We start from the raw sequence: 13,457 nt of genomic DNA on the forward strand, positions 1-13,457 counted from the left end.
ACAGGGAGGGGATTCCAAATCTTAGGGCTGAGAAAGCTGAAGGTACATCTGCCAATGGTGGGACAAAAGGAGTGGGGGATGCATACAAGGCCATAGTTGGAGGAATGCAGAGTTCTCAGAGGGTTGCAGGACTGAAGAAGGTTGCAGAGATAGGGAAGGGACAAGGTCACAAAGTGATCTGAATGCAAGAATGAGAATTTTAAAATTGGGGTGTTGCTGGGCCAGGAGCCAATGTAGGTTAGCGAGCACAAGGGTGATGGGTGAGCGGGATGCAACACAGGAAACGATATGAGCAGCAGAGTTTTGACTGAACTCAAGTTTGGGGAGGTTGGGAGGTCAGTCAGGAGAGCATTGGAATAGTCAAGTCTGAAGGTGACTACAGCATGAAAGATTGTTTCAGCAGCAGATGAGCTAAGGCAGAGGTGGACATAGGTGATTTTACAGCAGTAGAAGTAGGTGGTCTTTGTGATAGTGAGGATATGGAGTCAGAAGCTCAACTCAGGATCAAATGAGAGGTTGCAAACAGTGGTTCAGTCACAGGCAGTGTCTGGGAAGGAGGATGGAAACAATGGCAAGAGAACAAATTTTGATGGTGGGCAAGCCAAAGACAATGGTTTCGGTTTCCCCAATGTTTAACTGGAGGCTGACAAAACAGAGTGGAGGGATCGGATTGATGGTGGTGAGATAGAGCTGGGTACTGTCAGCATAGATGCAGAAATTGGCATCATGTTTCTGAATTATGTCACTAAGGAGTAGCATGTAGATGAGGATTAGAGTGGGCCAAGGTAATGGGTATGGATTAAAAAAGGTTAACTGAGCCAAGCTTCTTTTCTTTAACTTGACTTGGTAACCTTATTGAATTCTTCAAATAACTATAGGGACTTTTGAAGATATGATTGAAGGAAACTGTCCACTGTAGTCCTTCAGTACAAAGCTGGAATGCCAGTCCTGAAGTGGGGCTTGAACCCACAACCTTCTAATTCAAGAGCGTGCTACCAACTGAACCAAGTTGGCAACGCAGGTTATGTTCTTAAGTTAGCAACCACTTACACAGCTTATAGAAATATAATTTGCTTTATACCCAAGTCATGTAAAATGGTTTCATGTCTTTGCTTACAAATATTAGTGTTAGGCTGTCACTATTTCACAACAGAACATGCTCAGAGAAATGCAAGTCATTTGGATTTTTAAACTTACACCACTGAAAGTCAAACTACTGTATGATAAAACAGCAGCTACAGATATTAGCATAATTCCAGGATTCAGTGTACAAAGTCATTGCTGTTCTATGATCTTGTCTTAACAATATGCATACAACTATAAATATGGTGGAAAATCTTATAACACCCTGCCAAGAATCACAAATTTAGGAATTGCATCACAACTGAACACCCATTCACGTCACTTTTGTTGCTTTATTTTGTAATTGTTATCCAGTTACATGACCAGAAATGTCAACTGCAACAGTATTAGCACTAAAATTTGCCCGCCTACCTTCTTGTTTTATGATTCACTCAATCGAATGGTTCAGTTGAAGTATTGCCAGCTATACATCTCACCAAAAACTGTTTTCTACACAAGTCTCGACCAATTATTATATAGTTCATAAATGACAGTACCAGATGCCAAAGTAATTATTAAGCTGGTGTGAAAGTATATGAATTTATCAAAGAGTCATGTAGGAGGGCAATATTCAAGCAAAGAACATCTATCTTGAAGCGCTGATTTCCCTTTTTAGTACACTTGTGTGCCTCTGATACCCCTTAGAGGATCAATAATTAAGAGGTACACATTTGCTACTCTTCCAAGCTCCATTCAAAAGCCACAAAGTTGGGATTCTGATGCTGTCTGGATCAGAGAAGACAGGTCAATTAAAAGGACATGATCAATCAAACTGCCTACTGCTGTCAGCTCATGCAAATCCACAATGCACTGTAACACCCATGACACACAGCTTGGAGGCACAAGACTGCTTCAGCTTTCTTTTTTCTCTTCCATATTCTTTTGTAGATTCTGGGGTGTGTCGAGACAAGTCTCATAACTGCTGAGCTCAGACAAAATCAAGAGGAGACTGGCCCAATCTACGCCAATTATCAAGCATTCAGTAACTTAGGGAAAAAGCAGTTAAGAAATTTATTTATGATATGCTACTGCAATTCTTTGTAGGTTTTGCCCTGTGCAAACCATAGCATTAAAAATGGCTCAGTGGGCAAGTAGATTTTGTGGCATGTACTCAAGTCCTTGGCTACGCTCAACCTCAATTACTTTAATAGTACAGACAAAAACAGGCCATTCCACGCATTAGGTCTATGCCAGTATTTATGCTGTGCATGAGCCCTTTCCCACCCTTCTTCATCTAACACTATCACCATATCCTTTCATTCCTTTCTCCCTCAATTGCCTATCAGGGCAGTGATAAGAGCACTACAACTGGCCTCTGTGTCCTGACAGAGGAGGAGAGAACCTGTTTCCACACAGGATTATCAGCCGCTGACCCTTGCTGGAAGTGTGCACATGTAGAAGTCAGATGACACCAGAACAAAAAAGCAAAAACTTGTTCTGACAAAGGGTCTACACTCAAAAGCATCAGCATTTCTGTTCTTTCCACTGATACTCAAAGACCTGGGATGTTTCTAACATTATCTGCTTATGCTTCAGATGAGAAACTGATAGATGTCCGTGGACTGTGATATTTTCCAGATTCATGACCCGCCAACACTTACTATCCAGGGTTACACAAAAGAAAGTGTTTACTCTGGCATAGTGCTCCAGGGCCACTGCTCCTTCTGGAAGCTTTCTTCAGTGTTTGTGGAAACATTCAAAGGGGAAAATTAAATATTCCTTGTTCTATATGCTTTCACTCAAGACAACATTCTTACTTATTGAACATTTACGCAAAAAAGGATGTTGCAGGGCGCACAAATATTTGCAGATTGAAAATATTTAACCTATTAGCTAAACGAGAATCTTTCACTGTTCCCGAGTAACTGCATTGGCAGGCAACAGATGTGAGTGATGTAATGAGGTTACAGGACTAAGACTATTCGTACCTGAAGACATCAAATCATTACAACAAACTATCATGTCTAAATATCCTACTTGCTCTCCCTACACTTCACAAAATCTGCTGGGGACCTTCAGTGTTTTGCTATGACTCCCAGATAGTCATCCTGTTCTGAAGAACGTTAAGGAGACAAGCGTACATAGTATACACATGAACTGCTGGAAATACTCAGCAGGTCTGGCAGCATCTGTGGAGTGAAACAGAGCTCTGCTTCTCTCTCCACAGATGCTGCCAGACCTGCTGAGTATTTCCAGCACTTTCTGTTTTTATTTCAAATTTCCAGCATCCACAGTATTTTGCTTTTATTATAGTATACACATGACTGGAGTCACCTTAACTGAAATACATCAGGTTGTATTGCTTCAGCTTTAAAATCAAGAACAGGAGCAAGGATTTCATAGAATACTAACACATCAAGTTAACTACTAGGGTCTAGTTACAGCAATGACAGCATGTATCAGATCACTGCACCAATATCAGTATCACTGTACATACACCGCACTGTTAATGTCCCAATATACGTACTCACAGCATTCATTTTTGAACTGGGTTATGTTCTCCACGTGCATTCCGCCTGCTGCAACTGTCACTAATTTGTAACTCAATTTGCCATGTTTAATTGGTGCGTGAAGTGCGTTGACACCCAAACTCAGTCCAGCAGAGAATTTAAAGGGTAACGAAAGGAAATTAATGCTTTTAAAAAGTGATTCGTTTCGCATAAGCATGAAAACCACTGATGTGGCAAAAACCCTCACATACGCACGCCTTTACTGCAACCAAGGCCAATATTTATACCAGTATTAAATTTAAATCTCCATGCGTATTATTCTTCTGCATAAGTGCGTATGTCTTCTCTTTTCCCCCACCACACAAAAAAATAACGTGCCTATTGGAGGGTGCCCTTGTTAGTTGCAGCGTCGCTGTCCTGTGTTATCCCCATGTGGCCGCCCGCGCTGCCACTGCAGTACCAGCCGCCCGCCCGGGGATGCTCAGTCCCGGGGGCCCGGGCAACGTTCCATCGACAGCAGCTTCACCTCCAGCTGTGCTAGCCGGCCAACACACCCCGCAAACTACTGAAAATATATGTTCAAATAAAGCGGCAATGCCGCCTTGTACTTGACTGTCCACCTCTCTCACTAACAAAAAAAAAACCCACTGACCTAGCGACACATTCTGAATGCAGATAAAAAGGGCTCTAACTGGACAATCACCGGCCATTGCTCTGGCAAGTTTGCTGGTACAGATATCTGAAGAGGATCTCTGTATACACTGTGCCATTAGCAACAGTACGTAATAAAAGTGAGGAGTCTTTTAGGCCCCGATATCGAGCTCATGCACCCTTCTACGCAGCAGAGTGGGGTAGCGTTACTGAACAGCCGGGCGTGCGGACGGTGAGTGACTGAACTGCAGTCAACAGACCCGGGGAGATTTGCGCTGCCTCCGGGAAAGCTGCGGACACCTGCTCTCCGAGGACAGCCTCTCGATGCCTTTCTCTATCTTACACTCTTTCTGACCGGTCCTCATCCCCACTTAAATCCCGCCTTCCTCTAAATGTCGGGCCTCACCTCCGCACAAGGCGCCAGTTTTGTTCTCGCCTTTTTTTTTTAACTAAAAGTTCCATTTGTCCCTGAAGAACCTGGCGGCGGTGGTGCTGAGGTTTTTTTTTGTTTCTTTTTAAACTGTGTTTCTCCGACCGGGCCGGTATTAACCAGCGGAACAAACGCGCTTTGTGGCAATTCCCCTGTTCTCTTGACGTTTGCTCCATGTGCAGCTAGCGCCCCGGGCCCGCCAACCCCCCACTATCCAACAACCCCACTCCCGACTTTACAGCAAGAGGACTACGCTGCCTTCCTACTCAGCTCCTCGCTTTACCTCTCTGTCCTCAGCTGTTAAATCCACTCTGCTCGTCTCCTGTACAATCCGTGTCGCCATGATGTGACGGAAGTGAATTTGCCAAGAGGAAGGAGGAGCAGAGAGCTGAGAACAGCTCAGAGGGAGGGAGAAAGAGAGCTGGCTGCCCAGAACAGCAACATGCAAAACACACCGAGACCAATAAACTGTTGTACAGGAAATTATTGACCTTGTTGCATCTTTCCTGTCAAACAAACATTATAGCATCTAACAAGGAATTGATAAAACCTTTAGTTGAACATCTTGTCATTGAATCCCTTTCTATTACTTAAGAGCATCAGTCCCGAGGTGCCAAACTTGTGGCAGGTAAAGTACTTGTTGCTTATACAAGCAAAAATTGCAATGAACAGATTTGAATTTGCGCTGATTTATGATGAGTCATTATGGGAGCATAAGAACAGGATTAGGCCATTTAGCGCCTTAAGTCTTTTCTGGCATTCAGGCTGATCGTGGTTAATCTCTATCTCAACTCCATTTACTGGCTTTTGCTCCATATCCATTGATATCTTTACCTCAGCCTACTGGTCTCAGTCTTGAATAGAGGTAATCAACCAGAAGAGTGCCAGCAAAAACCTGGAGCAAAGAAGGTGCAACATGCCAATTTGAACCTGAGAAAAGGGCAAGGAAGGTGGAAGTGGGAACTGCGGGAAGCCAGGAAAGGGGTGAAAGGTGTCAGAATAAACTAAGGGAGGGTAAAAGATGCCACAGGGTGAGAGGGGCAAGGAGGGTGAAAGATGCCAACATAGGCCAAGGGAGGATGAAAAATACCAAGGGAACTGCACTACAGACAGGTTGGTGGGTCGGTGGCAGGAGCAGCAATCAAACTGCTCTATCCTGCATGGTTTTGAATTTCCTGAGTGTTGTTGCAGCTACGATCTCCAGGTAAGTGGCGTGTGTTGCGTCACAATCTTGACTTTAGCCTTGTCGATAGTGCTGAGTCTTTGAGGAGTCAGAAGGTTAACCTCTTGTCAGGGTGTATCAAGCCCCTACCTTGCTACGGTGTTGATATGGCTGGACCAGATAAGCTTCTGGTCAGTGGTGACCTTCCCTGCCAAGATGTTAGATTACTCAGTGGGGCTGTTGGAGATCAAGGGTAGCTAACTGGACTTACTTATTTTGGAAATAGTCAGCCCAAGCCTGGGTGCTATCCAGGTCCTGCTGTAGGCTGGCATAGGCCTTTTCATTATTGGAGGAATTGTAAGTGGAGATGAATACTGTGGAATCATTATAATAGGCTTGACTCCTGGCTTATTTTTCCTATAATTTTCGATTAAAAATCTTTCAATTTTTTTTATTCGTTTATGGGTTGAGGGCATCGCTGGCTAGGCCAGCATTTATTGTCCATCCCTAATGACCCCTGAGAAGGTGGTGGTGGCTGTCTTGAACTGCTGCAGTCCTTGGGGTGTAGGTACACCAACAGTTCCAGGATTTTGACCCAGTGACAGTGAAGGAATAGCGATATAGTGCCAAGTCAGAATGGTGTGTGGCTTGAAGGGGAACTTGCGGGTGGTGGTGTTCCCATGCATCTGCTGCCCTTGCCCTTCTAGTTGATAGAGGTCGTGGGTTTGGAAGGTGCTGTTTAAGGAGCCTTGATACATTGCTGCAGTGCATCCTGTAGATGGTAAACACTGCTGCCACTGTGTTTCAGTGGTGGAGGGAGTAAATGTTTGTGGATGGGTACCAATCAAGCTGGCTGTTTTGTCCTGGATGGTGTTGAGCTTCTTGAGTGTTGTTGGAGTTGCACCCATCCAGGCAAGTGGAGAGTAGTCCATCACACTCCTGACTTGTGCCTTATATATGGTGGACAGGCTCTGGGGAGTCAGGAGGTGAGTTACTTGACGCAGGATTCCTAGCCCCTGACTTGCTCTTGTAGCCATGGTACTTATATGGCTATGCCAGTTCAGTTTCTGGTCAATGGTAACCTCCAGGATGTTGATGGTGGAGGATTCAGCATTGGTAATGCCATTGAATGTCAGGGGGAGATGGTTAGATTCTCTCTTGTTGGAGATGGTCATTGCCTGGCACTTGTGTGGCGCAAATGTTACTTGCTACTTATCAGCCCAAGCCTGGATATTGTCCAGGTCTTGCTGCATTTCTGCACGGACTGCTTCAGTATCTGAGGAGTCACGAATGGTGGTGCACATTGTGCAATCATCAGCGAACATCCCCACTTCTGACCTTACGATTGAAAATTTAACCCCAAGATGAGCTGCCGACCACATTTGCACCCTAAGACTACCTATTTCCAACTCCATAACATTGCCTGACTTTGTCCCTGCCTGAGTTCATCTGCTGCTGAAACCCTCATTCATGCCTTTGTTACCTCTAAATTTTACTATTCCAATGCACTGCTGGCTAGTCTCCCACATTGCACCCTCTGTAAACTTGAGGTTATCCAAAACTCTGCTGCCTCTGTCCTAACATGCTCCTAATTCCATTCTTCTATCACCCCTGTGCTCGCTGACCTACACTGGCTCCTGGTCAAACAATGTCTTGATTTAGAAATTCTCATCCTTGTTTTCAAATCCCTCCATGGCCTTGTCTCTCCCTATCTCTGTAATCTCCTCCAGCCCACAATTTGGTGAGATATCTGCGCTCATCTAATTCTGGTCTCTTGAGCATCCCGAATTTTAATCATTCCACCATTGGTGGCCGTGCCTTAAGTAGCCTAGGTGCTAAACTCTGGAATTCCTCTCAGCCTCTCTACCTTGCTTTCCTCTTTAATACACTCCTTAAAACCTACCTCTTTGACTAAGCTTCTGGTCACCTGACCTAATATCTCCTTACGTGGCTCAATATCATATTTTGTTTTATAATGCTCCTGTGAAGCGCCTTGAGATGTTTTATTACATTATTACAGTTGTTGTTGTATCACTGTTAAACTCCAGAAAACTTGTAATGGAGGGATAATGATGGAGCCCATCTTTACTCAGTTTCACATTTATTGTACAGAGTAAAAGGTTTACAAACATGTCACTCCAAACTCTCCGCCAGTCTCAGTAAGTGTCTGCTTATAAGTGCTCAAGTAAGACCCCAATTAACACACTCCACCTGCATATAATTAAACAATTGATACACAATGAACTGATCCCCTTCTTTTATAATACGACATGGATTAACATGCTCAAACATTTCAAAATAAATTCCATATTATGTACAAATTATTAACATGCTCAAAGAACATTTCAAAATAAATTCCATATTATGTACAAAGTATTACAATGTGAGACGCCCCTCCTCTGGAACCCCTAACAATTTCTTTGTTTCACAAGAAGGAATGTTAGTACAATCGGATAGCTGATGAATTGCATCTACCCATTTAAGTCTGGAGATTTCCTTTCTCTCCAGCATTTGTTTCAATCCAGCGAGGTCAATATGTAGTCTCTTCTCACTCACACTTTTTGTAGAATGTACATTGTCCCACAAAGAATGATTATCCACATAGCATTCAATGGGTATCCTATCTTCAGTATGTCCCTTGTTCAGAATTTCACCCAAAATATTTGACAAATAGAACTCCATATCCACTACCTCCACAAAACCCAGTGTGTCTGCAGCTAAAGTTCTTTTAATGACCCATTTTATTTTCTTAGCCTCCCAAACTAAAGGACTATATTTCCCATTTTCACCCATCAGAAATATTATGAAATCAGCTGCACTCGGATACCAATCAACAAGATTAGCATGTGAAGCATCACTAAAAATTACTAGCTTCATGTTTCTTGGGTCACCTAAGGATAGAAACTTCAGTATACATTTCTCCAGATTTAGTTTTTTTAATGTTTTATTTGCCCTTAAAACATTCTCAACTTTTGGATGTTTCATCATCATGCTTAATTCCAGCACATCAAAACTAGCATCAGGCCTAGTCTGAGAGCACAACCAGTTTAATTGAATTGGAAAACGTCATCAACCTTGCTTCCAATTTCCATCCTTCTCTCACCTTTACTATCTCCAGCACTTCCCTTCCTCGACTTCTCTGTCTCTATTTCTGGGGGTAGGCTGTCCACTAATATTCATTATAAGCCCACTGATCCCCACGGCTACCTTCACTACACTTCTTCACACCTTGTTTCCTGTAAGGACTCCATCTCCTTCTTCCAGTTTCTCTGTCTCCGACTGTTCTGATGAATGAACCTTCCACAACAGCACTTCTATTTATTTCAGATTTTCAGCATCTGCAGTATTTTGTTTTTACTTTCTGTTTTTATTTGCATTTCCACTAATGTTCTGTTCTGCCAAATGCAATCTAATCTCCATTTTCCAATCCCATCAAGCTTCAAATAAGGGTTAGCAGATTGTCTCAGTAGGCGGCTCAGTGCTTGTAGCTTTCTCATAAGATATCAAAAAAGGCTCAACATTTTGGGTACAGAATTTATCTAAAAGCAACAATGCAAGCACAAATCACAACAAACCAGGCTTGCTTGGCAAATCTAATATGTCATAACAATTCAGATACAAACAGTGCCAGAATCCTGCACTGGGGCAAAGGATCAAATTTGGGAAGATATGGTAAATCAAGGAGTAGAGACAAGGCAAGACAGGAAGGTATTAATATGGGAAATGATAAACTGACTATGACAGGAAGGGACAGAGCGTACAAATCTAAGAGTAAATCAACAGATAAGGCTAGAGGTTACAAAAATAATAAAAGGAGAAAACTAAAAGCACTGTATCTGAATGCACGTAGCATTCGAAACAAAACAGATGAACTGAGAGCACAAATAGAAATAAATAAGTACAATCTGACAGCCACTACAAACATATAGCTGCAGGATGACATGGATTGGGACCTGAATATTGAAGGATACATGGCATTTAGGAAGAACAGGAAGCTAGGAAAAAGAGGGGTGGCTCTGCTAAATAATGATGGTATTAGCGCAATAGAGAGGGATGACCTAAGTTCAGGAAACCAGGATGTAGAAGCAGTTTGGGGATAGATGAGAAATCATAAAGGCAAGGAGTCACTTGTGGGAGTGCTGTACAGGCCACCTAACTTTAACCACACTGTAGGTTGGGGTATAAAGGAAGAAATAATGGCAGCCTATCAAAGATAGGATTAATGACCTCATAGTTAAGGCATCCCTAGATAGCAGCAATCATAATATGATTGAATTTTACATTCAGTTTGAGGGAGAGAAGAGTGGGTCCAAGACTAGTATTTTAAACTTAAGTAAGGGCAATTATGAGGGCATGAAAGCACAGCAAGCTAAAGTAAACTGGCAAATTAGGTTAAGGGATAGGTCAATATAGATACAGTGGCAGACATTTAAGGGGATATTTCAGAATACACAGAATAGATGCATTCCAATGAGAAAGAAAAATTTCAAGGGATGGGGGGTGGGGGGAAACCAGCCATCCGTGGTTAACTAAAACAGTTAAAGATAATATCAAACTTAAAGAAAAAGCATATAATTGCACAAAGATGGGTGGCAGGTCAGAAGATTGGACAGAATATAAAAAACAGCAACGATTGACTAAAAGATTGATAAGGAAGGTGAAATTAGAGTACGAGAGAAAGCTAGTTAGAAATATAAAGACAGATAGAACATTTCTATGGATATTTAAAAAAGAAAAGAGTTAACAAAGTGAACGTTGGTCCTATAGAAAATGAGTCTGGGGAATTAATGGATAATAAGGGGATAGCAGATAAATTGAACAGGTATTTTGCATTGGTCTTCACTATAAAGGATACAAGTAACATCCCAGAATTAGCTGTAAGTCAGGAAATGGAAGGTAGGGAGGAACGCAAGAAAATTACAATCACCAGGGGAAGTGGTATGGAACAAATTGTTGGAGCTGCAGGCTGACAAGTCCCCAGGTCCTGATGGACTTCATCCTAGAGATTTAAAAGAAGTGGCTAGTGATATAGTTGATGAGTTTTAGTTTTCCAAAATTCCCTAGGTTCAGGGAAGGTTCTGCTGGACTGGAAAATAGCGAATGTAACTCCTTTATTCAAAAAGGGAGGGAGACAGAAAGCAGGAAACTACAGGCCAGTTAGCATAACATCTGTCTTAGGGAAAATGTTAGAAGCTATTATTAAAGACTTATAGCAGGGCACTTAGAAAAATTGAAGGTAATCAAGCAGGGTCAACATGGTTTTGTGAAAGGTGCCACATCAAAGGTTATTGTAAAAAAAAAGCTCATGGTGCAGGGGATAACATTTGGCATGGATAGAAGATTGGCTAGCTAACAGGAAACAGACAGTAGGCATAAATGGGTAATTTTCTGGTTGGCAAGATGTAACGAATGGTGTGCCACAGAGATCTGTGCTGGGGCCTCAACCTTTTACAATTTATATAAATGACTTAGATGAAGAGACCGAAGGTATGGCTGCTAAATTTGCTGATGACACAAAGATAGGTTGGAAAGTAGGTTGTGAAGAGGACATAAGGAGACTACAAAGGGATATAGGTAGGTTAAGTGAGTGGGCAAAAACCTGGCAGATGGAGTATAATGTGAGAAAATGCAAAGTTGTCCATTTTGGCAGGAAGAATAAAAAAGAAGCATATTATCCAAATGGTGAGAGATTGCAGAGCTCTGAGATGCAGAGGGATCTGGGTGTCCTAGTGCATGAATCACAAAAGGTTAATATGCAGGTACAGCACATAATTAGGAAAGCTAATAGAATGTTATCGTTTATCACAAGGGGAATTGAATACAAAAGTAGGGAGGTTATGCTTCAGCTATACAGGGCATTGGTGAGATCATATCTGGAGTACTGTGTACAGAATTGGTCGCCTTATTTAAGGAAGAATGTAAATGCATTGGAAGCAGTTCGGAGAAGGTTTACTAGACTGATGCCTGGAATGGACAGGCTATGTTATGAGGAAAGATTGGACAGGCTAGGCGTGTATCCGCTGGAATTTAGAAGAGTAAGAGGCTCCATGATTGAAACATATAAGATTTTGAGGGGTCTTGACAGGGTGGATTTGGAAAGGATGTTTTCCCTTGTGGAAGAATCTAGAACCAAGGGTCACTGTTTAAAAATAAGGGGTCGCCCATTTAAGACAAAGATGAGGAGAAATTTTTTCTCTGAGGGTCGTGAGTTTTTTTAACTCTCTTCCTCAAAAGGCGATGGAAGCAGAGTCTTTGATTACGTTTAAGGCAGACGTAGATAGATTATTGATAAGTAACGGGGTGAAAGGTTATCGGGGGTAGGTGGTAATGTGGCGACATCAGTTCAGCCATGAACTTATTGAATGGCGGAGCCTGCTCAAGGGGCCTACTCCTGCTCCTAATTCGTATGTTTATATGTACGTATTCTTGAGAGTGATGTCCTTGCCAATGATACAAAGCATCAAAAGAGTTTGGTGATAGAGCAGAAGAGGAAAATTCTCCCTTAAAGTGGTGGTGTTTCTCAAAATACCTGGTGGGAGATACTGGAGATAACTGCAGACATACAACAAATTGTAATGGGTTTATCCATTCATGGACAAACTCTGCTTGGATAGAAGATTCAAGGGGGCTAAGGTGAAATAGAACCTAAGGTGAAATATGGGGTCAAAAGGTCAAATAAGAAATAAGGTCAAAAACGGCACTTGGTGCGGAATAGGATACAGGCAAAAGAGATTTTAAAAAAAAATTATTTCATGGGATGTGAGCGTCGCTGGCAAAGCCAGCATTTGTTGTCCATCTCTAATTGCACTTGAGAAGGTGGTGATGAGCCACCTTCTTGAACTGCTGCAGTCCGTCTGGTGTAGGTGCACCCACAGTGCTGTTAGGGAGGGAGTTCCAGGTTATTGACCCAGCGACAGTGAAAGAATGATGATATAGTTCCAAGTCAGGATGATGTGTGACTTGGAGGAGAACTTGCAGGTGGTGGTATTCCCATCCATCTGCTGCCCTTGTCCTTCTAAGTGGTAAAAGTTGCAGGTTTGGAAGGTGCTGTTGAAAGAGACTTGGTGAATTGCTGCAGTGCATATTGTATATGGAACACACTGCTATCACTGTGCATCGGTGATGGAGGGAGTGAATGTTTAAGGTAGTGGATGGGGTGCTGATCAAGTGGCCTACTTTGTCCTGGATGGTGTTGAGCTTCTTGAGTGTTGTTGGAACTGCACTCAACCAGGCAAGTGGAGAGTATACCATCACACACCTGACATGTGTCTTGTAGATGGTGGACAAGCTTTGGGGAGTCAGGAAATGGTGGACAAGCTTTGGGGAGTCAGGAAATGAGTTACTCGCCTCAGAATTCCCAGTCTCTGACCTGCTGTTGTCGCCACAGTATTTATGTGGCTGTTCCAGTTCAGTTTCTGGTCAGTGCTATCTCCCAGGAGGTTGATAGTGGGGAATTCAGCGATGGTAATGACGTTGAATGTCAAGGGGAGATGGTTAGATTCTGTCCTGTTGGAGATGCTCATTGCCTGGGACTTGTGTGGCGCGAATGTAACTTACCACTTATCAGCCCAAGCCTGAATATTGTCCATGTCTTGCTGCATATGGACATGGACTGCTTCAGTATCTGATGAGTCGTGAATGG

General features: G+C 42.7%; 1 protein-coding gene across 1 annotated transcript in view; it reads right to left on the bottom strand.

Moving 5' to 3' along the window:
- The window catches only part of LOC137374163 (gamma-taxilin-like), an 87,749-nt gene extending 82,736 nt beyond the window's left edge, over positions 1–5,013 (bottom strand). Inside the window, exon 1 of the mRNA XM_068039948.1 lies at positions 4,937–5,013. Coding sequence (XP_067896049.1) covers positions 4,937–4,996 — 60 coding nt within the window. The 5' untranslated portion in view covers positions 4,997–5,013. The remainder of the gene's footprint in view (positions 1–4,936) is intronic.
- Between the last annotated feature and the right edge of the window lie 8,444 nt (positions 5,014–13,457).

This window comes from Heterodontus francisci, chromosome 10, assembly GCF_036365525.1.
Source record: "Heterodontus francisci isolate sHetFra1 chromosome 10, sHetFra1.hap1, whole genome shotgun sequence".
NCBI classification, from domain to species: domain Eukaryota; kingdom Metazoa; phylum Chordata; class Chondrichthyes; order Heterodontiformes; family Heterodontidae; genus Heterodontus; species Heterodontus francisci.